The 25,467-nt window shown below is 44.6% G+C and overlaps 1 protein-coding gene across 5 annotated transcripts in view; it reads left to right on the forward strand.

Moving 5' to 3' along the window:
- CTNNA3 (catenin alpha 3) overlaps nucleotides 1–25,467 on the forward strand; it is a 427,746-nt gene that overhangs the window by 381,707 nt on the left and 20,572 nt on the right. For all 5 annotated transcript variants that reach the window (XM_053983470.1, XM_053983472.1, XM_053983468.1 and 2 more), the window contains 2 exons: nucleotides 13,981–14,086; nucleotides 20,618–20,752. In XM_053983470.1, the coding sequence (XP_053839445.1) occupies nucleotides 13,981–14,086; nucleotides 20,618–20,752 (241 nt within the window). The remainder of the gene's footprint in view (nucleotides 1–13,980; nucleotides 14,087–20,617; nucleotides 20,753–25,467) is intronic.

Genomic DNA, 25,467 nt, shown 5'->3' on the forward strand with positions numbered 1-25,467 from the left:
TCTTTGTATGTGTATTATTTCTTGTTTTGGCACTGGAGATGTATTATTGTAGGAGAAACTTGCCTACCCCCAGCATTTTTTAATTAAGTTTCATGGTTGCTGAGCAAATCCCAAAATTGGGACCCCTGAAGGCTTCGAAAAGAGAAAGGAAATACAAAGAACTGTAGATGTATTATTTCAATTCTTCTGATGTTTATTCCAGTTCTGTAGTATTTTGGAGCCTGACTCATGGTATTTGAATGCTTGGGGCTGACAATACAAATTTCATTCACACAGTCTCTACATAACACTGTTTATGTAAGCAGAGCCCACCATGAAAAATGGGGGAGATGTGGGAGGCTGGGAACATCATAATCCTTTTCCTTTGGTACTGCAGGGCTGTTGGTAACTCCGAGTAAACCATATCAGTGAGAATTTGTTTACTTACTGTTGTTCCCAAAGCGCGAGCAAGGCACATATCAAATTGATGAAGTACAAAGAAAATACATTTCAGTCTAAGACTGTTCTTTGTCTTTATGCAAAGTAGATATTTTTATTCTGAAAGTAGTTTCCTCTTTGCATTTTACAGCCAGGTACTTTTTCCTCTTTAGTGAAGTTGCACTGAAGTAAACTTTATCCGTACCTTCGTGAGGGCTTAGAAATGAGGAGAAGAGTTGGTGAGAGAATATGTCCACAGTGAGGGTGAGGCATCGGTAGTTAAGGGCTGGCATATTAGGATCTTTAATTTAATAAGCCATCATTATTTATACAGTTTGAGAAATCTTAAAACAGTGATGCTCAGCTGATGCCAAACATTTCCTTAATTAACTGAATTGTCTAATTGTCTAACTAAACTCACTCACCACAAGCCAGTAATTCAGGTAAGGGTGGGATCTGTAGTACTGTGACAAGAAGAGGGGAGATTTTCTAATCCTGAGAGTTTGAAGTTTTGTTTAAGTTGCTGTATTAGAGGGAGTGTCTCTAAGTCTTTCATACAACATACTTACTATAAACACAACATGTTGTAACTCTCGTACCCTGTTGTTGAAACCAAACTGCAAGTTAATGGTGCTTCTCACAGGCCATGGCAGTAAAGCAGGAGTTTTTTGGAAATATTTTGATAATTGATTCTGCATATATTCAGAAACTTGTATGGTATTTAGAAGATAGATTACTGAGCCATTAGCAGTCTAGCAATATGATCCGATATCCATATTTATAAACATCTGTCCCAGTGGCATAGCAGATGTGCTAGGTGCATATATAACATAAAATGTACATTTTTTATGAGTACTTCGTTCTTTTTTTACTACAAAATATTTTAATTATATTACAGATCATGCCATTAGTTTCAGTTTGAAACACTGAAAGTGTGTTTTAAAAAAAAAAAGAACAAATGGGGTGAGGACAGTTTTCTGAGAAATTCTAAAATACTGCTCTGCTAGTGGAATGAACTAATTTTGAAAGGTGAATTTTACTATCTTCCACTACCAGCTTCGAGCCTATCATTACAGGTTTGGGGCAGCATTTTGGTTCTGGTGGTCCTGGTTTGGTTCCTCTCTAGGTTCAGTAGGCCCCTTAATTCCAATTTCTGCTGAGTTAATAATGAATGGCATGCAGAGGGCTCAGCTTCATTACTCCCCTTGGGAAATGTCCCAGTCTGGCAAAAATTGCCAGATTGTTTTCTGGAGATGAAGCTTGAAAACTTGATAAATGCAGCTATCGTAGTAGTATAAGATACAGTAGTTTAACTACCAGAAACTTCCCTAACTCCAAAAAATTCTTCCATTCCCATGTTATGCATCCTAAACTTCATCCAATTTAAAAAGCATTTATCACAGTTACAAAATCTTTTATAATTGCTTTTTTTTTTTCTTTGCAAAACACAAGATGGGCACTCTGAAAGACAGTTTTGCCATAATGTAATATCCCTTCAGCCAAATACATCTTTTAAAGCAAAAATGTTAGTGGTTTACTGGTAGCCCAGGTGAGTTTTTTCATCAGACTTTAGTATTAACTCGTATTTTTCTGGGGGTTTTTCGAAGACTGATTTCCTTTGCTGTGACATTCTGGGTAGTTAAATTATAATTATACCCCTGGGAGGTCTTGTTCTTTCAAGTAGCATTGAGAAGCTGCTAGAGAACAGCTTGTGGGCACCAGTGTTGGGAGACAGGGTTGTTAATAGCCTGTGCTCACAGCACAAGGAGCTGGCAATGGCAGCCAGCAGCACGGGCTGTTCCAGGGCTTCCAGGCTTGGGGAAGAGTCCCTGGGATTTCCAGGGCTGTGACCAACCCAGCAGGCCAGAGTACTGCCAACAGCAAGGGCTGCCCCGGAGGAGGGACGGCAGCTGCTGGGAGTCAGCTCTGAGCATCCCGGGTATGCCAGAGGGAAGTGAAGAAGGGATTTGCACAGGCTCCCCGGCACAGCTTCAGGTGCCTGAGACAGACGTGGCCATAGCCTGCCCTCCCTTCTAGCCTCTGACACTACTGCTATTCAGCAGTTTTGCCAGTTCTCCCAGTTTTCTGCCCCATGTGGGAATACAAGCTTCTTTTTCCCAAAAATGACTGCTTCTGAGGACCTCTGGGTAGAGGAGTCTCTCAGACATCTGCTTCACTTGGGAAGATACTTCTTGCAGAGGTGTCCCCAGTGACTGCAGTCTGGCAGTTCAATAACCTTGATTGGAATGTAAGTGGTTTGGGCTTTCATGATTAGAGATTAAATGCCTGGAGACATGACCAGTGTGGAGTCTTGAGCCTTAAAAATACCCCCCTTCCCCCCAAGTAATCCAAACAGCACAAGGTCTTGGACAGTTTTGTGGTCTTTGAGAACTGGATGAGACTTTTTTTAATTACTGTGGTTGAAGAGATAGTCAAGGGGAATGAGAAAATTTGAGATAAGAAGAGTTCAGAGTTAAAACTGCATTGTTGATCCAGCTCTTAGCTTAGTTGCGTTAAAAGCCCTCTCAGCAGCTGTGTTCACACCTCCAGCACTGTGCCTGTGTCAGCTTTCCCAAATTTTCCAGTTTGCTTGGTTAGTACTTAAATCTAGATACAGGGTCTTTGCTTGCAGGGTGGGCTCCATATAGAGAGCTGCTCCACAAGGTCTGTCATTCTCTTGCTGCAAAACACGTGGTGGTTAATAATGAGAGACAACTGAAAATAATTAATCTACTTTCATTTGCAGTTTCTCCTGTCAGATGATCAGTGGGATTGTGGTCAGTTGGATTAGGGGAAAAAACAGGTCAAAAGTGTAAACTGCCAAGACAGCTTGGTCATAGAGCACATACAAATGCACAGTTACAGCTATTTGGGTGTGTCCAACAGCTGACCCTGCATTACTGAACCACAGCTCTCCTGCTGTGACTCTTGTTCATGGCAGTCTTTCTGTCTTTCTGGAGTTCATGAAAAAGAGCTCTCTCTGAACTCTTGAGTTTGGGTTTTTCGATGTTTATTTCTGGATAATCAGTTTACCGTCTTCTTTGTTAGTTGTTGAAAAATCTAAAAATCCTTTAGAAGTCAGTCCTTCAATGTCTACGTTTTCTTTTGCTGCCATCCATTTTTTGCCATGGGTAAGTAAAGTTCACCATTGTGTTTTCATCTGGGTTTGTGATGATGTAATTAGGATTCTTTACAGCTCCCTGTCCAGAGGGTAGTTGGCACCTTCAACCTCTAGCTTGGACTTTCTGAATTCACATGTTCATGCATCTGCCAGAGTAGCTAATGGTCTTCAAGTAGCTTGTGTTTTTAAATTGTGTGGATATATTTTGTGTTAGTTCATGGTCTACATCCAGAAATGTTCTTACCTGCTTGAGGCTGGGGAAAAGCGCTCTCTGCTCATTCATACATGCCATTAAACAAGTGAGGTCAGGTCCTACCGTGTGCTCTATCCCTGCTTTGTTCTCAGGGAGAATCTGATGTTTCAGAGAACGTGTTGCTCCATTCATTTGATTGCACGTGTTGTCTCTTGTGGTGTTTGCATCCATGAGGCAAAGGATGGCCTTGGGACAGTGGCCATAAGTGCAGGGGCAAAGCTGCTGGCCGAGGACAGCCCCGCTGCCTCTCTGTAGTCGAGGATCTGTGGGTTTGGTTCCTGAGCAGCAGTGCAGGGTTAGGCACAGGCTGTGGGGGACCACGGCCAGCTGAGGGACACAGGGATGTCCTGGGAGGTCTCACAATCCACCTGAGGATGCTGCTGGCGGGACACTGGCATTGCGGAGGCCAGAGACTGCTTTAGAGAGGTGATTTCCCTCAAGAGCGTGACCCTGGGCCAGGCTCCTGTAACTCAGTTTTGCTGCTCAGTTCATGAGTGTCTGTGCTCTGATGGGAAATTCCAAAAGGTAACATCTGCTGTTAATGTAATTTTTTAAAATGACATAATTGAGGAATAAATACCCTAAGAAATGATAGTACAGCAGTCATGAAGCCATAAACTCTACCTTTTGGGATTCACTGAATTTAAGTTGTTGAACAGGCCTTGCTGCAGGCCATGCTCTGAAAGGATAAGGAAGTAGTCTGGGTGTAGATGTGGCTGGATTATTTTTAAGAAAATACATTAATAGTGATATTCAGGACAATCTATTTGCTTCTTGTTATTGGAGAACTGAAAAGATACACTTCTAAATGCAAGGAAGTTGTTTCATTTCTTAAAGGTTACAGCATAGCCAGACGATTTTAAAAGACAATACTGACTTACTTAAGGGGCATTGCTCTGTTTTTGCCCTGTACCACTCACACCCCTACTTTGTCTCATTAGTACCCGTCTCATGGCATTTTTTCTCCTTCCAGCCCCTTAAGACTTGCTTTTTCTAGAGCAGGTTATAACTCCTGTTGAAAATTCAGCACGTGGCCCACAGGAGTGGGAAGCAGGTGGGGCTCTCTGCAGATTCCTTAGAGCTGGCTGGGCTGTAGTTCACTTGTGTGCTTTGGGAGAGTGCAGATGTGTGCAGCTGCAGTTGGTCAACTGGAGACATCCTGCACACAGGCAGACACCTCTGTGCCTGCTGTGCCAGCTTTGCAGGAGACAGCTGGGAGTGCCCCTGCAGCCAGGCTGGCAGTGCCCAGCGGCGCCACGGGCAGTCCTGGCCTGCTGGGCAAGGACAAGCCTTGATGTGTCCTTTGCACTGTCCCCTCCCTGCCCAGCCCAGCTCAGAGTGCAGGGGAGCCCTGCATTCAAAGCCTAACGTGTGCCCACAAGTCTCATGTTAGTTGTTCAGAACCCAGTCGTTGCTGCTGAGAGTTCAGAAATCCCTGAAAACAGTCTGTGAGGCTCTTGGGTGGTTTCCTGTATTAGAGAGGTTAAAATCTCCAGGTAATTTATGTTCATGACAGAAAAAAAAAAAAATGGGAGAACGCAGATTGATGAGGCAAATAGCAGAGGATTTTCCTGCAGTCATGAACAGCAACTGTGGGTGTGTAACATAGTGATTAAAATGAAAGTCCATGACTGGTAAGGTCTGCTGACCTCAACAACTGGAAATGAAAGTGTCCTTTGAAAAGCTGGATCTGGAAGCAGAAGGAGATGGAGAAGCATCTGTGGGATACTGAGAGAAAAAAGAGGTGAGAGGCATACACAGTTAATGCCTGGTTGAGGTGGCAGAACAGTTAAGATGTTGTGGTGTTCCCTCACCTTGCACTAATGGTGTTTGAGTATGGCTGTAAGAAATAGATCACAGGGAATCTGGGGAGACATTTCTGGTGGCACAGGAAATAGTGGCTGGGAAATTGCAAACTGGGGAAACCAGTTTCTACAGCTATAAATAATGTCCTCTGGAACTGAACTTGAGCTTCATGGACGCCATCTACCTACAAAAGGCATAATCAGATTTATCCAGGTGCACTACCTTGTACAAACCACTGCTTTTATTATAGTTTAATCTCTTTTTAACAAACTGGTACCAAACATAGAAGTATTTCTATGTTTATGTATGCTTACAGAGCTGAAAATCCAAGACATGCCATATTTTGACTTGTGCACACAGATGGACACCCTTGGATGTTTGGAATTCTCTTGCAGTCTTTGCTAAGATGCATCATCAAAGTCCACTTTATACCCAGCTGAGACCAGCTGCAGGACAGCAGCTTCCTCTCTTTCCACTTTTTTCATCACTACAGACTTTTGACATTTTTTTTTTTTTCAGTTCAGTGTAAAATCCACTGATTAAATAGTTTAGCAATAACAATGAGCTTTGTAAAGTGCTTTTTATCTTTAGATTACAATGAGAATTTGATAATGTTATTTTTTTTATATATAGGTAAAAGTATTTAATTATATGGTGTTCTGTTTGTTTATATAATATATGTGCCTCCTGCAGCTAGTCTCAACTGGACAGAAATTACACATTTTCACTAACACATTTCATCATGGTTGCAAGAGACTGCTAATGTCTTAGAGAAGATTTGGACTTCGGGATCTAGAAGTGAAGGGAAAGGTTGTCTGTGTGTGTGCACAAGTGTAAGTGTGGGAAGATGGCACAGTTCTTTGATTTTCATCTCTATCAGTAGTGTATGTAAACATCCTGACACTGCTGTGTTTGGTTGCTGCACACATGAATATTCAGTGCACCAGAGTCAGACCTGTACAAACATACCCCTTTGATGCTTTGCTTCCCATGTTCTGTTGTTGCTGTGATGAGTTTTGTCAGAATTGTGATTTAACAACTTACAGTCAGAATTTCAGCTGCTTTTCTGCCTCCCAGGCTGCAGGTACAGCTTCTCTCCTGACATACCTTCCTCTGCTCCCACCTGACGGCTGCTTTGTGTTCTCTTCCATATTATTTTAAGAGGCAGTTCCAAATTGTGAAGCATCCCTCATAGGTAACATTATTGTCAGCAACTACTCAGGTAGTATCAGCATTTTTTCCCTCAGAATTATATCAGGATTTCTCAGTTCCACAAGTGATATGATCAGGATGGTACAGCAGTGCTCTACTATATGGGACTACATTCTGAAACAGGAATTCCTTTCTGGTTCTATGCTTTTTAGAACTAGGGACCAGAAATACTTGTAGTGATAGTTGTTTTGCAGTGCTCACCTTTGACCGTGCAGCCAAGTTCGCAATGCCTGGATTGCTCTAACGAAGTTTATTCAACTGACACAATAGTATGAGAGTGTAGAAATACTCCTGTTTGTCCTTGTCATGTTTAAATAGCTGGATTGTGACTTCATTTATCCAAGCAGAGAAGAAGAAAACTCAGGGATCATTAGGAAAAGGTTCCTTCTGTGTTTATGTATCCTCAAGTACATTGTCCAAGTAGTGCTACAGATGAAGGGCATTGTGTTTGTCACGGTGCAGTCCTGCTGCCTGTTACAGGTGAGAGATGGCCAGCTCAGGGTAAAGCTGGATGGGGAGGTCAGGAGCAGAACTAGTGTGGGCTGTGGCAGATGGAGAGCCAGGGACCATGTCCTTGGAGCAGCTGGGGGGTTGGGGAGGCAGGGCTCTGCTGCTTGGTGGCCCACAAATCCCTGCCACATGGATGTGGCACTGGAGATGAGCTACAGATGTACCACAAAGTCTTCCAGATGCTTTGTGAAATCACCACAGCACTCTGGCTTTCCTCAGAGACCACAAGTGATCTTCGTTTTAGTGAGATTCAGAGAATTTTGGACACGGCCATCAGAATTGAAATTGATAGTCACTGATGTTCTTTGAAAAATTTGCTTCCGTATTGTATCAAGTGCTGAGAAAATTTTTGCTAGCTGTATTTTGGTCTTGGATTGCACAATACAGCAAGTAAGAGAAACAAAAACAAATGACTGGGTCCCTCATAGAGCAAAGCCTTCTAAATAATAGCTTGGCTTTATTTTGTAGAGCTGATGAAAGGACAGGGAGCTTGGGGTGAGATGACCCAGATAAGAAAACTACCAATGTGAGATCAGCAATGAGTATCTAGATAGCAGAGCAGAAAAAGAAAGAATCATAGGACTGATAGAAAGTTGTATTGATCTTGAAAAATTGCTGTAAATAACAGTAATTTTCAATTCCCATTTCACTGCCACAGAGGTGTAAAGCCTTTAACTAATCCCATGGATTTTTGCACTAGTCTTCATTTTCACTATTTCTTTAGCCAAAGATGTGTTATCATTCTGCCTTGGAGAAGGGGAGAGTCTGGAAGTACAGCTCCCAGGAACAGGGTGGCCCCTTGGGCAGGACAGGTGCCTGTGGGACAGGACCTGGCAGTGGGCAGGATGTCACTGGTGCCAGACCTTGTTCTGTGTGAGTGCCACGACCTCCTGTGCACAGCGCCAGCGACTGCCGCTGGCCAGGAGGAGCCTTAGTGCCTGTTCCTGGAATAAGCTAAAGCATAGAAGCAAACCCAAACCTCATCCATTCTGTTGGCACTCAGTCTTCTCTTTCCTGAACAAAGTCTTAACATCTTTCCAGGAATTCTCCTACAGAGACCTCGTTACTGTAAAAAAGATGAGAATTGTGTATTTCTCCTCTGTATTGTTATTTGTCTGTATTTCCCATTACCTCTTCTGCAGCGTGCTAGTGCTGATTCCTGATGGATTTGTGATCCACTAAAGCTTAGTGCCCCTTACTGTCTTGTTGTGTAGGGACTGACTCTCCATGTGTATCTCTGGGTTTGATTTTCCTACCTGAGGGTATCTTTTTTTTTTTTATTGCATTGTGGGTTCTCTGCTTGTTTTTTCTACCTCTGTTGAGGTCGGGATTGAAGGCACTAGAGACGGTGTTTCATGTTTGGACTCAGGTGTTTATTATTTCTTAAAAGTGAAACAGCCTCACAGCCATGAGCTCTGCAGTCTTTCATTAGCAAGGCACAAAATGGCCAACTGTTATAAGGTCTTTTAAGACTAAACTATCCAATTAAGAAATGACACCTAGATTGTTTTCCCTTTTAACCCAATAACTGATCCTCCAAAATCCACAATGTGCACTTTTCTGTCCAATCACAAAACATCACCCAAACCCATGAAGAAGAAGGTGAAGAAGAACAACCTGCCTCTGCCCTAAAACCTCCATCTTGCTTCATATTTATTTCTGTATTCTAAAACCGCAAACTTTAGGTTTTCCACCCTGTGATATTACACACTTCTAACCAACGACACACCCATAATCCCAGTGCTATTAATCAGTTTTGGAAGTCTTCTCCACAGCCTCATGTCAAATGCAGTGCTCTCTTGTGAGTCTCTGCCTTTCAGCACAGAAAGTTTAAAATTCTATGCATACAGGATTCCAACATCACATCTACTTTTTCTTCCAGCTTATCTCAGGTAATTCTTAATTCCAAATCTGGCCTTCTAGCCTATTTCCTTCTTCTTTAACATCAGTATCAAATGTAAGTTCATTAAGCATTGTCTTTATTCCCTTCACTCAAGCCATGAGTAAAGAACTGAGCAGCTCCAACACCACGGCAGATCCCAGAGAAACCAGGTTGCTTCTCTTCTGCCCTCCGCTGTGGCAGCCGCCCTTTGGTAACCAGTCCCTCTTGCAGTGTGCTCTTCCAAGTCTGGCATCTCCTTAGCAATGACTTAATCTGTTTTCTATGTATTGTTTAGGCAGATCATGAAAATGCAACAGGAGAAGGTTTCAGACCGTGCCTGAAGATACATGGTATTTTTAGCTTCTAATCTTTCCAGAAGCCATAAACGCTTCTTTTCCATTCGTCGGACAATATTTATGCTTGAAAAATCATCTGGGCTGTTACTCATATCTGTTACATTCTGCCTGCTTTTTGTTTGTTTGATTTCAAATGGATAGGATTTATTTGCCCTCAGCAGACACCATTTGGAACTGACAGACAACTGGGGCAGCTGCTCTGCTGGCATTGCTGCCAAGAGGTTTGGAAGGGCACCAGGTCAGGGGCTGACTTCTGCACAGTCAAAAAGGTATCAACCCAGAAAAGCCTTTACAGACTTTTTTACTTTACAAAATACTTTTCTTTACAAAGTACTCAGGTTGGGTTTGTGTGTATCACCCTGCTCTTGCTGTACAAAGCCAGTGTTTTTGGACCTCCTCTCTCTTACTCCTCTTGGAGGAAGATGCAGACCCCATGTATTACCAGTGCAGGAGGGCAGCAAGGAAGAGAAACTCCTGTATTAAACCCATTTTCATTTCCAGAATGGACCGATACATACATATGCTGTGTTCACATTGCCTGGAACTCCACTGTCCCATTCTTGTTATCAGCTTGCTCAACCTGTAAGGCTTTATTCTTGGAAATAGTGAGATGTGAGGAAAATAGATGTATTAGATCTTCCATGCAATGAATCCAGGGTCTGCTGTTGTAGGTTATGAACTCAATGATATCACTGGGGACGAACGTCAGTAGCTGAGTGTGTGAGGTGAAGTTTGGCCTTAAACATTAGAGACTGGAAGCAGGGAAGGAATGGTAAGATTAAAGCTGACTTGAAAAAGATTGTTTTTTAATATTACAGAGTTTCCATAGCAGAGAAATTAGAATTTCTTTAGGGGAAGAGGTGGAAGACTCCACAATGGAGAAATTTTGTGATGTTGTTGACCAGCAGATGGTACTTGGGTGGAAAGGTTTTTTTATATTTGTTTCTTGAACGGGTGTAGGTGCATGAGCTATTGCACGCAGGTCTGCGCTATCCACCGTGATTTGGGATGCTTCAGCATGTAGTGGAGGAGGATCAGGGAGTAGGTCTGTAGGAGGAAAGGGATGCTGTTACTGTGATACAGAGAAAGACCTAAATATTTGAAAAAGCATTCCAGAGAGTGAGATGGATAGCTCAGGGAAACATTGCCTTTCAAGTAAAGTGTTTTTTCATACTTCAAACTTACCAGAAAAAAAGTGCAAGTGCATATAAAACTGGTAGGAAGCTGTGCAGCGGCTGGGGAAAACAACCTCGATGATTTAATAGACTTTATGTGTCTCTAACATCTGGATTCAGGGAGTTAATCTGAGTTAGTGGCGTTCTGAATCTACTGATTTTGTGCTAAATCAGGAGAAGTGGGAATTCACAAAGTGCACAGCTGCACTGCTGTCATTTGAAGGCAACATGCATTGAACCTGGTAGTTATTCACCAAAACTCCTTTGCTGAATTTCAAACAATAAAATCCCAGGACTGCAGAGCCCTCAGCAGAGGATGGAGTGATCCCACCCTCAGCAGGCGCTGGCCTCTCTCCCCCATTGGCAATGGTGCCACAGCCTTGGCGCTGCTCTGCTCCGACCCTCTCTGAGCCTGCTCCTCCAGAAGGGCAGCTCTGAACCTCCTCCCCACCCACCACAGCCCTGGAGCCCCTCAAGGGCTCTCCGTGTGTCCCACAGCCTCTCTTGCTGATCATTCCTCCTTTGCCCCACTCCCAGTTCCAGATTGTTGTGGGTGTAAACCCTTCTGTCCCTCCTTATGTTTATGACATGTAATCATCCTTTTTGCACAGCTTCCCACCATGTCCAAGCTTCCTTCATGGAAACCCTTGCAGAGCTGCAGCCTTACCAAAACAGGGAAAGCTGCAGGAAAGCTTTGTGTAGGTACCTGTGTGTGTACCTTGGTGTGCTGTCTGCTGTTCTCACAGCAGCTCTGCCTCAGGGGTTCCTGTTCAGACTGATGGCTGAGACAACCCCTCTGGCTTTGTACAGAATGCTGTAGGGACTCTCTCTTTCTAATCAGTAGATTACTTACATCCGAATTCAGTGTTTGCAGTTGAACTAGCATCCTGTTGGGGTTTTTTTTGTTTTTCTCTCAGTTTCTTCCATTTGGCCAGTGGTTCAGCAGATCTAGTGTAGTTTCCCAAGTATTCTTTTTAAAGTACTCAGAATTTCCCAGCATCATCAACTGGGACTAATGGCTGATTATGCTGTACCCTAAGGCAGCTAAGGGTAGAGCATGTGCTCTACCTGTGCTTCATGTCAAAGGCTCTGGATTTTACATGAAGGTAAAAAAAGGAGCACAGATAGTTCTTGGCTGGGTAGCAGAGGAGCTTTTCTTTGTGCCTGTATCTTAATGTGCTGGGGTTTCAGCACTTTTTAACACAAGGCTGAGGCATTCCTCGGTATTTATTTCAAGACTGAGCTGTGGCTGAAAGCTCAGAGGCATTGCACCCCACATTTCTAAGGGGCTGTAGAGGAGAACTTGAACCATTGGTGTTTAGGTGCCCTGTGGGGCAGAAGTCTCCAGAACAGTCATTGCTGAGTGCTCCTCTACTGGCTCTGAGGGTGGCCACGTCTGTGATGAAAAGTAATACTTCATTTTCATTTGTCTGAAGTAATTTTTTTGGGTGGAATTATTTCATTCTCATTAGATCTCTGAGGGTACAAGGAAATTGTTGGTTTAATTGGAGAACTTTACCCTCAAAGCCAGCTTCAAATGTCAGCAAAGCTGCTGCAGGTACAAGAACTACCTAAGCAGAAATGGCTTGAACTGTTCATGCCATCTCTCCTTTGTTGGCTGGGTTGTGTCCACCTTTGTTGTTTGGCTGGTCCTGGGTTGGACCTTGCCCGGACAGTCCTGGGCTGCTGGTAGTCTGTGGAGCAGCTAAAGGATGTGCTGTGGATGCCTGACAAACCTCTGGCCTTTGGAACTGCTGCAGTGCAAATAATGATGAACCAGTGGCCCGGAATGGAGGGAAGGGTCAGTAGGCACACGAAAGAACTGGGCCTAAGGATTCAACTACTGAGGATTCAAAATGAAAAGACCAGGAAAGGCAAATGAAGGATATGGGTGAGGGCTCAAGTACTTAATCCTAGATAGAGGGATTGCATTTGCAGATTCATTCCCCAAATACACTATAATTCTTTTTATAAACTGATCACTCTACCAAGTAGGTTTACTATAACAAGAAGGTGCCTTTCTGTGGAACAATGATGTGTAAAATACTGGATTCTAGGTTGTTCCAAATGTGGGCTTCCAAAGTTGAGAATAAGGAACTGTAATTAGTAAAGTATGCTTTCCCCCAAGAACTAATAGTTCTTTGCTGAGCAATATGATTAATCAAGAAGAGATTAAACATTATCTGTCATCTTGTGTTGTCACCACTGTTATTTCCTGACTGCAGTGTTGGTACAGGTCCATACTATAATATTTTTAGGTTAAATGAGTTTTTTTAGTGGAATGCGCTTTACACATAAAACCAATATGACTTGGAGGAAAAGGATCTTCTCAATTGAACAAAGAGTTACATTAAATTTTTTCATGTTGCCTACTTCCTTTTTCCAGTGCAGAACTTGTAAATTGATTTGGGGCCTTTGGAAATTAAATACTTAGTAAAACTAAGAAGTATTCCTGAAAAAGATGTTGGAAGGCAAAGTCAGTTCAGCAGCATTGCTCACTTTATACATGCATGAAGTACAATTAAGTGTTGATTTCAGTTCAGGTGAAGTGTTCCAGCATTAAAGAGGCTGAGGCTCAAGCAAAGGTAGTCACATTTTACTTCTCAGTTCTTAGAAACATTCTCCTGTAATTAAAGCAGCTTTTCTGGGCTTGGGAGGAGGGCACACAGAAAGTGTCTGAATTTTTGGCAGACTGTTCACAAGAATTTGGCTGTTTTCCTAGACTGAAATTCTGAAGAAATTCTGTAATTGTTTGGGAAGTATTTTTCCAATACGGCATATCTGTGTTCTGAGTGGCATGTGTAAGCTGATTTGCAACCCTGCTCATACATCTCTGTTTGTACCTGGGTGCACCAATTAAGTTTTTAAGACCCCAACTAAACCAACACCACTATTTTTCTGACCAGATATCCATAATGACTGTCAGAATACACTGAGCTGAACTTACTTGGAACATATTACTAGAAAATTCATGAAATGGAAAGGAACTTCATATAACTCTGGAAATAGCAAACTACCCAAGAAATTTCTTAAAATCGGGATATGGCATGGGTTGCACTTTCAATGTGAAGAAACTGTAACATCTTTCTGGTGCTTCTGCATCCTCTTGATGCCAAACAATACAAATTTGTGGGACATGAAAACAGTTGTGGGGGGGAATTGCTGTCAATTGTGTATGGGTCATTGCTCTGTTTAATTGCACCTAGTTTGCAGGGCTGTGATTTACTCTGTCTGTGCTTCCTCTGAAGGGGAAGAGGCCCACTGAAGCACACGTCCGATGTCATCAACGCCGCCAAGGTGATCTCGGAGTCGGGCTCGCGCATGGACGTCCTGGCGCGGCTCATCGCTGACCAGGCGAGTCACCACTGCAGGAGCCCTGCCCTGCTCTGCCACGCACGCCCCAGCACCTCCCAGCGTCTGCCTCGGGCGTGCCTGTGGCACAGATCCTGTCTGAGCCTCGTGTGGATTCTCCTCTCCGTGCGTCTCAGTGGTCTGTTCATGTACACCCTGAACGGATGTGTGCATACATCACACGTGTCTAGGCACACGCCTCCGTCTGCACGTGCGTTTGTACCCGTGTGTGAATATTTGTGAGCCCCCTTAAGCTCTGAATGCAACATTTTAGACATACAGTATGTATGAACATGTATACAGATACACATTTAATATATATAGATATATTCATGGCTGCTTTTATATATATATATATATATATATAATTATTATTAACATATTAAGGTATATGCTAGTATATAAATAGTTGTATAAAAAGCTGTTCTCCTGGTTTAACCCCAGCTGGCAACTGAGTACAATGCAGCTACTCGATCACCTACTCGTGGAACTGGAGAAAAGGAAACCTCATGGGTTGTTACAAAATGTGTAATAATGTAAAATATAATAGTAGTAGTAGTAGTAGTAGTACTAGTATTGATGCTGAAAGAGAGGGGGAGAGAGGACTGAGACCAGAGAGAAAGAAGTGATGCCCAGCACAATTCCCCAGCATGTGCTGACCGATGCCCAGCCTGTCCCTGAACAGCAATCAGCCCCTTCCAGGTGAGTCTCCCATAGTGGCCATGACACTCCATGGCATTGGTATGGAAGAGCCTTTGGCCAGTTCACGTCACCTGTCCTGGCCACGCTTCCCACCAGCTGCCTGCGCACTGCTCGCTGGCAGAGGGTGGGACACTGACAGGTCCTTTTGTGCCACCTTCCTTCCCGTTCTTCATCCAGCAGAGCACGGGGCCAGCCACTGTGGAGAGCATGAGCTGTGTGCCAGGCAAAGCCAGACCAGCTGTGCAGGCAGCAGTGCAGAGGTGCAGGTTTGTCCTCTCCTCACTGACCTGGGTAAATTACCCAGCAGCAGTGCAGCTGCTCCAGGTGAGCTGTGGGAACACGGGATGGAGCACTGGCACAGAGCTCTGCTGCTCTGGGCAGGTGCTTGGTCTCAGCATCAGCTTAGGAAGGACAGACATCTCTGGCTCCAGAATGGTTTGTTCTCCACCCTCTGCAGCGTTACAGAATCCATGCTTTTGCTGTACCTTCCTTCTCTGCCCCCCACCCCTAACACTGGCTGTTTTGGTCTCTGCAAATCTGCAACTTGAAGGTGATTTTTGGTTTTGCATTTAATTTTTATTTATAGTTATTTTAAGTAACTGTTATGAGTTAGTTATCACCATGAAATGAAAGTGTTAGAGCTGGAAGGTGCTTTATTGCTGTTGGATTTTTAGATCATCAGATGGCTCAACCTCCCCCCAGAAGAGCCCAGCAGGAGCAGGGTAACTCAGCAGCCTGCCTAGGGGAGCTGCAGTGGCACATGAGCACCCCTGAAGCATTTCTTTCTTTGTGTCCGTCTTTCAGGTCCAGGGCAGCACAGGACAGTCACTGTTTCTACACCCTCACGTGCTCTCACTTTTCTCTTCACTCTTTATTTTCATATTCAGTGCTTGCTTTCCTACTTTCTAGGAAGCAGTACCAGTGTATTAGTGGTTGTCATGTGTCTCTCTGAATTCCAGATAACAAAGACTTTCTATTTTGCATCTATACAGTTGTGATCAGATTTGTGGATAAAATAGGTAAAATGTCTGGATTCCCCATTCCTGATCTTGACACACTTTCTTCCAGCACTGGACAACAGTTGCTTTCAAGATTTTATCTATTACAGATTAAAATGCAAACCTGTCACTGATAGACTGCAGAAAATGATGAGATAGAAAAGCCAAAGATGAATGAGGGTCATAAATTCTTTTTGGATTTAGGACAGGGAATCCATTCTCACTAAAATATTTCTTCTATGAAAGAAAGATTTCAGCTGTATTAGTACAACGACTGCAGACTAGAAACATGAGCAAATCAGTGTGAGGAGAAATTCATGAACCACTAGTGGTGATGATTTGTGTGTCCCCTCGGAGCTGCTGGGAAATGTGACATCATTCAGGTAATTGTAACCCATTTACTGAGTTCACTCCAGCTCCTTGTCTTTGTCCTCGCTCAGAGCTTGCACACAGCTGGCACCTGGGAGCCACCTGACCCCTGGGTTTTGTTCTGTGCATCTGAAGGACACTCCTTACTCACAGGTGTTGCTTGGATTTTAGATGCAGTTTTACATTGCATTATATGCATTAAAACCAGAAAAATCCAAACACAAAAGATGAACCAAGGCAGCCCTTCCAGTCATGGTGAACACAATTGCAAGTATTGCTAGATAGGTGTCAAATTTAGTAAAGAGAATCTTGATTTATTCCTCCTGTTACAGATATTCTTAGTATGATCCTCTCATTCCTTGCATGGCTAGAGAGCTTTTAACTTCTGTTAAAAGAAGCTTTAAAAGGTTTTTTTTGGCTGTGCAAAGTTATCCTTCAACTTCGAAAGCTCTTTTCTCATTGTGGTGGTTTTCTTTAATCTCCAAAGTATTTTCAAATTCCTTTTCTCAGCTGTTATTTTGCCAGGTTTCCTATGCCCTGCACTCCTGGGGTCTTAAAATAAAATAAACTTTACATTCCTCTGGGCTACCAAATAACTGTTCTCTGAATTTGGGCCAAACTGAATAAGCCCTTCAGGAATTTGGTACCCAGAGTAGACCATGAGTGCCAGTAGTGCCTTCCTGAGCAGCATTTGGACTTTTCAGTGGAGTATTTCACATGTTGCCTTTTACTAACAACTAAATTCTGTAGCATTTCTATTATGTGAAGAAGAAGGATTTGTATGATTTTTATAGCTCCCTGTTGCTGTGTTTGAAGGGAAGGCTACAGTGTGGTACAATTAGCAGAACTCAGCTGTATTTCAGTCCACAGTCACAAGCACTTCTAGGATGGCTCAGAGTAACAAGGGTGCAAATCCTCAGTTACAGCATCGACAGCAACTTACACAAATGAATCACAAGTGCATTATAAATTTGTTATCAGGAGACATTCCCTTTTGTCAGAAGATTTTTGTTCTTTGTTCCTTCTGTCAGAAGATTTTTGCTGCTTAATGTGACCTGGAAGCCCTAAGATAATGAAGGCAGTGAGTACCTCACCCTGGGTTGGTGAAATATGCTGAAGAGTGAGGTCTGTATTAAGATCCTGCTCTGTGTTGCACCCATTAGGCTCCCAGGCAGGCAGGCCCTGGCTGGGGTCATTCAGAATGCTGTTTGTCAGAGCTAATTGCAGTGGCCAGGAAAGCACTGTTTAAATAATCCCTTTGGGTGATAGAACCCCGCTGGTGGAGCAGCAAAGCTGCCTCCTGTCTGTGCACAGCACACGTTTGTAGTAGGTGGTGGGTAATTATCCCCAGTATTGATCCCCATGAAGACAGATTTGGATTCTATAGAGAAATGCTTTGGTCTTTGTTAGCAAGTGGATGAAGTGAGAACAAAGCAAACCCAGAATGGTCTGTGGTCAGAAGCTCCTGTGCATTGTTCATTCACGCCCCCTGTGCAACTGCTGCGCCACTGGCTTTTTCACTTGGATGGTGAATGCTGGTTTCAGTCTGCTTTTAATCACTGCATTATTTTAATTTCCCAGATTTTTTTGGATGTTCTGGTGGATATTCTGTTGGGTAAAATACCACTGCATCTTTGGGATTCAGGTCAGTTCTGATGCTGCTCTTACAGAAAGCCCTTGTTAGCAACAGCCTGCAGGATGTGTGGGGAAAAACCTCTCAGAAGCTGATGGGCTCTCCAGTCAGGAATGTGCAGCAGTAAGCTAGTAACTATCAATTGCCTGTGGGATGATGAAACTCAGAATTTATTGTTTGTCCTTCTGTTTGGTTTCGCTGGTGAGCAAGTGCTGCTTCTACCAGCCGCTTCTGAGCAATGGGTAGATGGTTCCTTATGCAGTGTCCTCCCTGCAGTACATTTGTTCCTAACATCTGCTGATGGCTGATCTGACATGCTGCAAGGCATGAGGTTTAATTTTCTGCAATGCTTGTTGAGAGCAGTGCAGGCCCTCCCATGTACCCCGTAGCTGCTGTGTGTGAGCGGGGCCCTGGGCAGCCCCAGCCTCTGCTGCAGTGCTGTGGCCAGAGCTCAGGCACGGATCCGCTGGTCCCCGCTGCTGCCGGCAGGTAACACTGGCTATTGACACAGCTTCCATGGTGCTGCCAGCCTCCAGCAGCCAGGCCAGAATTTACATCACCAAACATAGGTTTGATACATTTGATGTGGGAAATAGTCCTTGATACTTTTCCATTTGTTTGTCCAGTAATTTCTTTTACTTCTGTAAAATTTTAACATAACCATTCTGTAACAAAGATTTCTGCGATTTAACAACCCCGCATTAAAAACCATTTCCTTTTCTGTGCTCCTGGGAGTCACTTTTAATGACCCCTGGGGTTTGTAATGGAGGAAGAATACCAGAATTCAGTACAGAATCCACCTTCTGTCTGGGCCTTGGTGCAGGGCAAGGATGCACTGTATCTACTCGGGTAGTGAAGCTGTGGATATGCCACAGCCTTGTACAGTTGCATAATTACATTTCAGGAGAATTTTCTTATCCAATGCCCTGCATTTGCTTTTTTGAATGTTTCTGGCACTGAAAGTGTTCCCACAGAACCTCAAGGTCTTGTTCTTGAGCGCAGTTTCCTAGCCTTTGATGTGTATCAACTGTAGCATTCCTAAAATGGTACACATTTCTTCTGTAATGCTGTGTAAGGGAGACACTACCTGTGACTGGCCTGACACTAGAATATAAAGGAGTACTAGATAATAATCATTCTTGTCTCTGAACTTCTGTAATTGGACTTGTCACTGTTTGAAGTGGATGAGGCACTATATTGGCACCCTATACACCTTTCTCTATATTTTTTTCTGGCCAAAGGGATAAAATCAAAGTGTAACTAAGGAAAGATAAAAATGGAGAAGAAAGAATGTCATTCCAGAAATAAACACCATCTTGGTATTATGAGTTCTGATGCTCTAAGAGATTGTATTGTACTTTACTTGAAGTATAATTTTTTATTAATTAAATTAAATAAGCAGTGAGTCTTCCAGCTTTCTAAACACTGAGATACTGTTACAGAAATACTGATTTGGGCAGTCCTTAAAGCAGTGCTTAATAAGGAAGAAATAAAACCATATTTTAGGGCAGTTTGCCATCACATAGAAAGAGAATATGTCAAGGAAATGTTCTGGTATTGTTGTAAACTGTGCCCAAATACAGGAAAACAATAATGGATGTAGCAGAACATGAGGTAAGGACTGATGTTAAGTCATATTAATTAATTTAAAATTGTACACTCTGACCTTACTTGCTTACTGTTACCTTTGCCATGTCTAAAGCATGAACTTGCTATTATTGCATAGCCATGAACAGCATTGTCACACCAGCCCTTTGAACACGTACTGTTGCTTCAGCAAAGCCAGGAGCTGAAATATTTTTTGGATTTAAATAGAATTGGTGCTTTTTCTGGCTCCTGGTGGGTTTTGGATTTAAATTCACTGACCACAATTCAATAAAACCACAGGTGATTGTTGACAGTGTGCAGTTGGTGGGGATGTATCTTTGCTTTTTCAGTATGCAAAGCTGAGCAGAGTTTGCTGTCCAAAGGAAGGGGCTGTATTTGTCATGTGTGTACCACACCCGGGCCACCACCGTGTCTGCAAACCTGCAGGGATCTCATGCTTATTTATCACTTGTACTCTTTCCAGCTGTGGGAGCACAAGAGGGGCTCACCATTCCCCTTAAGATCCCTTTATTCTGCCAGAGCAAAGAGAATCAGCCTTAGAACAAATTCATACCCAGCCTTTCATGGCTGGCCTGGTACCCACAGAGCAACATTGCTCTCCAAGTACTCCATGTGTTTTGGGAAAAAAATCAGGTTACAGCAATCCTGTTTTTATTTCTGTAATAGAAATCTGCATTGTTAAAAATACTGGCAATTTTTATTGTGACTTTCCCATAAGACATTCTAATTTTGCTGTTCACACAGCTAGAGAAGATGTGCAGATTGAGTTCAATGCAGTCTGGATGGAACACAAAAAAACCCCATAGATCACATTACGAGATAAAGCATAATATATAGATGCTAACATGTCTCTGCATGTATGGCTACATAGCCCACAAAATCTGTTTGGATTGCCCTCATCACTGTTAATAGAGGTATTTTCTTAGAGATCATCTAAGGACTGGAAGTAACTCCATACACTAAAGGATGTGTTTAGAAATACTGCTAAAGCAAGCACAGTAATGTTAAATATACAGAGTGCATATGGGGAATCTTAGGCTTCAACTATAGCTTTAAAAAAGCTTCCCAAGAGGAATGAATTTTGCAGCCTGATACAACTGCAGTGAAAAGCAAGGCTCCAGTAGTCTGCAGCTGGAATACTCCTCTGTGAAGTTTCAGCCTGATTCCTGAGCCGTCATTTTGAATCAGCAGTTACTGAAGTGCTTTATTTATTGTTCTTTTCAGTGCCCAGACCAGTCGTGCAAACAGGATTTACTAGCTTACCTAGAACAGATCAAGCTCTACTCCCATCAGCTCAAGATCTGCAGCCAGGTTAAAGCAGAAATCCAGAATCTCGGTGGAGAGCTCATCATGTCTGCAGTAAGTAGAAAAAAGGCATTGAGTACTCTGTTAGTCAAACTAGGTGTTGCATTTGAGTTGGGCTTTCCTGTGCTTGCAGCGTGTTCCACCATCACTCCAAATCCTGTTTTCTTCTCAAATACCCGCTTAACAGCAAGAATCTACGACTGTGATGCGTAAGACTTCTGGCTTTAAAGGAATAACAATCACCTTTTTAAATTCTCACAGCACATTATCACTGTTACTCTGAAGTAGTTTGGTTTGAAGAACTGTAAGGTACATTAGCTTACACATGTGGAATATGCTCATGTGTGTGTCTGAACACAATAAAAACAGTCCAGGAGTGGAGTTCCAGGCCAGAAAAAAAATGTTGCAGGACATTCTACAGGTCTACAGAAATAAATAACAGGAAGAGCAAGGTGATGTGATTCCTGAGTGAATTTATTGACTTTGCTTGAATTTGCTTTAAGAGTTACTAGCTCCTTTACAGCCAAGTATCATTAGCCATGGAAAAGACATTCTGTGATTTTATGGAACTTTTATGCATTTAGCCTCAGCATAGCCATCCATAAAATGCCTTCACATTCCCATGTGTGACGTGTTACTACCTGGAGCACATAGGATTGTGATTTCAAGGTATAAATCTGCCAAACAGCACCAGAACCAGGCAGGACACTGGGCACATTCCTACCCTTCACATACTTTGCACTATGTTCAGGGGAACAGTGCTTGCTCTCTGTATCTCTCTCTCCCCAGCTGTTCCTCTGTCTGTGTCTGTACCTATCCCTGGCTATCTGTGTTCATCTACCTCTGTGTATTCTGATCTAGATCTGTCTGTATGTATCTATACCTGTCTCTGTGTCCCTCCATCTGTCTGTACCTATCTATATTAATCTCTACCTGTCTCTGTCTTTATCCACCTATACCTGCCTCAGATTACCCATCTCTGTCTATCCCTATCTGTTCCTGTCCGTATCCATCCCTACCTGTCTACACACCTGCTCTGTCTATCCCTATTTGCAGCTTTCTGTATTGATCTATACCTGTCTATAGTTATCTCTGCCTGTCTGTACTTACCTCTACATGTCTCTATCAAACCATACCTATCTCTGCCTGGCTGTACCTGCTCATACTTACTTGTGCCTGTCCATACCTGTCAGTACCTATCTATGCCTGTCAATATTTAGCTCTGCCTGTCTAAACCTGTCTATATGTATCTATATCTACACCTCTCTGTATCTCTACCTATATATCTATATGTATCACTAGTCATTTATACATGTCTCTATCCATCTATACTTACTCCACCTTGTCAGTACTTGTCACTCTCTGTCCTTATACATATATATATACATATATATATATATATATCCCTTTCTGTACCTGTCAATATCTGACAAAAATCTCTGTCAAAGATGTGTCTCCGCCAATATCTCTGTCAGAACCCATCAGAGTACAAGAGAATTTGTCAAAATGTGTCAGAATCTGCCAAAACCTAACACAATTGGCTAAAATCTTAGAGAATCTGTCAGGATCTATCTGTACCTGTCTCTGTCTGTAAGTGTCTGTGTACCTGTCACTACCTCTCCCTGTCAAAAATGTCTTTTATCTAGAGAGTCAATATCTACCTCTGCTTGACAAAATCTGTCAGCACCTCTGTCTGTCTGTCCATGTCTGTCAGCCTGTCTCTCTGTCCGTGTCTGTCTGAACCTACCTGCACCTGTCTATACCCACACCCTCGCTGTACCTGTCTCTAGCTTTGCCTCTCCCTGTGCCTGGCTAGCCCTGTCTACCCATCACTATCTGCACGTACCTATTTCTGTCTCTCTCTAGGCCTACCTATCCCTATTTATGTTTCACTAAAACTATTATTAGATTTTATGTGGTTTATAAATAATCAGAAATGAGCCTTCGTTGCTGAGGTGAGATTTGAAACACTCATTTTCTATAGGATACTTGTGCTGGCTAATGTAAATGGTAATTGAGACACCACATTTAACCTCTGGAACATACAGTGAATTAATTTTAATTGACGATACAATTTCTGAAGCCAGTGCGTGTTTTGCTGCACATTGACAGTTTCTCTTCCTTACCCGTTTCTTTTCACGAGCAGTTCTGTGACCAGTGTGGGTTACAGTGAAGCCAAATGTGGGAACCAAGTTTGGTTCTTGCTTTTTCTGCCTCCTGCTGTAGAATACTTAGGTTGTTTTCTTTACTTTTTTTGTTGTGTTGCTCCTGTCAACAGTGCATAATCTGTCTGGTGCAAAAATTTTAAGCTCTAAAAACGAAACCCCAAATTTAAGTTGATTGATAATCCCGAAGAGATGACTATAGATCCTAACCCTGCTTCAAGGAAGGAGGGTGAGAACGTGTCCTGTGTGCATCCAGAAACTTGAGAAAGCCAACTGTGTGTTTGTAGCAGTGGGAACAAAGGAACACGGATGCCCTTACGCACCCGAAGGAGATCATTTATTGTAGACATCGGCCTTTTTTTACCTTTAATTTTAACCTGACCTAACAGAAACCCGGCCGAGACTTAACAGAGCTTAACCGGAGAAGGGCACCCATTGGCTGGCTCAGCTGCCATGCTGCTGTCCACACGACCAATCAGCTTCCTGCTCATACATTCCCACGCATCCTACCGTCCAATCAGCTTCCTGCTCATACATTATCACACTTCCTACCATCCAATCAGCTTCCTGCTCATACATCCCCACACATCCTACTGTCCAATCAGCTTCCTGCTCATACATTCCCATGCATCCTAGCGTCCAATCAGCTTCCTGCTCATACATTCCCATGCATCCTAGTGTCCAATCAGCTTCCTGCTCATACATCCCCACGCATCCTAGTGTCCAATCAGCTTCCTGCTCATACATTCCCACGCATCCTAGTGTCCAATCAGCTTCCTGCTCATACATTCCCACACATCCTAGCGTCCAATCAGCTTCCTGCTCATACATTCCCATGCATGTGCCTGTGCCTGTGCCTGTGTCCTGTGCCCATGCCCGTGCCTGTGCCCTGTGCCTGTGCCCTGTGCCTGATCCCTGTGCCTGTGCCCTGTGCCTGTGCCTGTGCCCTGTGCCCTGTGCCTGTGCCCTGTGCCTGTGCCCTGTGTCTGTGCCCTGTGCCTGTGCCTGTGCCCTGTGCCTGTGCCTGTGCCTGTGCCCTGTGCCTGTGCCCTGTGCCTGTGCCCTGTGCCCTGTGCCTGTGCCTGTGTCTGTGCCTGTGCCCTGTGCCTGTGCCCGTGCCTGTGCCCTGTGCCTGTGCCCTGTGTGCCTGTGCCCTGTGCCCCGTGCCCTGTGCCTGTGCCCTGTGCCTGTGCCCGTGTCCTGTGCCCTGTACCTGTGCCCTGTGCCCTGTGCCTGTGTCTGTGCCTGTGCCTGTGCCTGTGCCTGTGCCCTGTGTCTGTGCCCTGTGCCTGTGCCTGTGCCTGATCCCTGTGCTCTGTGCCCTGTGCCCTGTGCCTGTACCTGTTCCTGTGCCTCTGCCCTGTGTCTCTGTCTGTGCTCTGTGCTCTGTGCCCTGTGCCTGTGCCCTGTGCCTGTGCCCTGTGTCTCTGTCTGTGCCCTGTGCCCTCTGCCCTGTGCCTCTGCCCTGTGCCTGTGCCCTGTGCTCTGTGCCCTGTGCCTGTGCCCTGTGCTCTGTGCCCTGTGCCCGTGCCTGTGCCCTGTGCCCTGTGCCCTGTGCCCTGTGCCTGTGCCCTGTGCCTGTGCCTGTGCCTGTGCCCGTGCCTGTGCCTGTGCCCGTGCCCTGTGCCTGTGCCTGTGCCTGTGCCTGTGCCCTGTGCCTGTGCCTGTGCCCTGTGTGCCTGTGCCCTGTGTGCCTGTGCCCTGTGTCTGTGCCCTGTGTCTGTGCCCTGTGCCTGTGCCTGTGCCTGTGCCTGTGCCCTGTGCCTGTGCCCTGTGTCCTGTGCCTCTGCCCTGTGCCCTGTGCCTGTGTCTGTGCCCTGTGCCTGTGCCTGTGCCTGTGCCCTGTGCCTGTGCCTGTGTCTGTGCCCTGTGCCCTGTGCCTGATCCCTGTGCCTGATCCCTGTGCCTGTGCCCGTGCCCTGTGCCTGTGCCCGTGTCCTGTGCCCTGTACCTGTGCCCTGTGCCCTGTGCCTGTGCCCTGTACCTGTGTCTGTGCCCTGTGCCTGTGCCCTGTGCCTGTGCCCTGTGCCCTGTGCCTGTGCCCTGTGCCTGTGCCCTGTGTCTGTGCCCTGTGCCTGTGCCTGTGCCTGATCCCTGTGCTCTGTGCCCTGTGCCCTGTGCCTGTACCTGTTCCTGTGCCTCTGCCCTGTGTCTCTGTCTGTGCCCTGTGCCCTGTGCCCTGTGCCTCTGCCCTGTGCCTGTGCCTGTGCCTCTGCCCTGTGCCTGTGCCTGTGCCTGTGCCCTGTGCCCTGTGCCTGTGCCTGTGCCCTGTGCTCTGTGCCCTGTGCCCTGTGCCCTGTGCTCTGTGCCCTGTGCCCGTGCCTGTGCCCTGTGCCCTGTGCCCTGTGCCTGTGCCCTGTGCCTGATCCCTGTGCCCTGTGCCTGTGCCCTGTGCCTGTGCCCTGTGCTCTGTGCCCTGTGCCCTGTGCCTGTGCCTGTGTCTGTGCCTGTGCCTGTGCCCTGTGCCTGTGCCCTGTGTCTGTGCCCTGTGCCTGTGCCTGTGCCCTGTGCTCTGTGCCCTGTGCCCTGTGCCTGTACCTGTTCCTGTGCCTCTGCCCTGTGTCTCTGTCTGTGCTCTGTGCTCTGTGCCCTGTGCCTGTGCCC

The sequence above is a fragment of the Vidua macroura genome, chromosome 8 (genome assembly GCF_024509145.1).
Source record: "Vidua macroura isolate BioBank_ID:100142 chromosome 8, ASM2450914v1, whole genome shotgun sequence".
Lineage (NCBI taxonomy): Eukaryota > Metazoa > Chordata > Aves > Passeriformes > Viduidae > Vidua > Vidua macroura.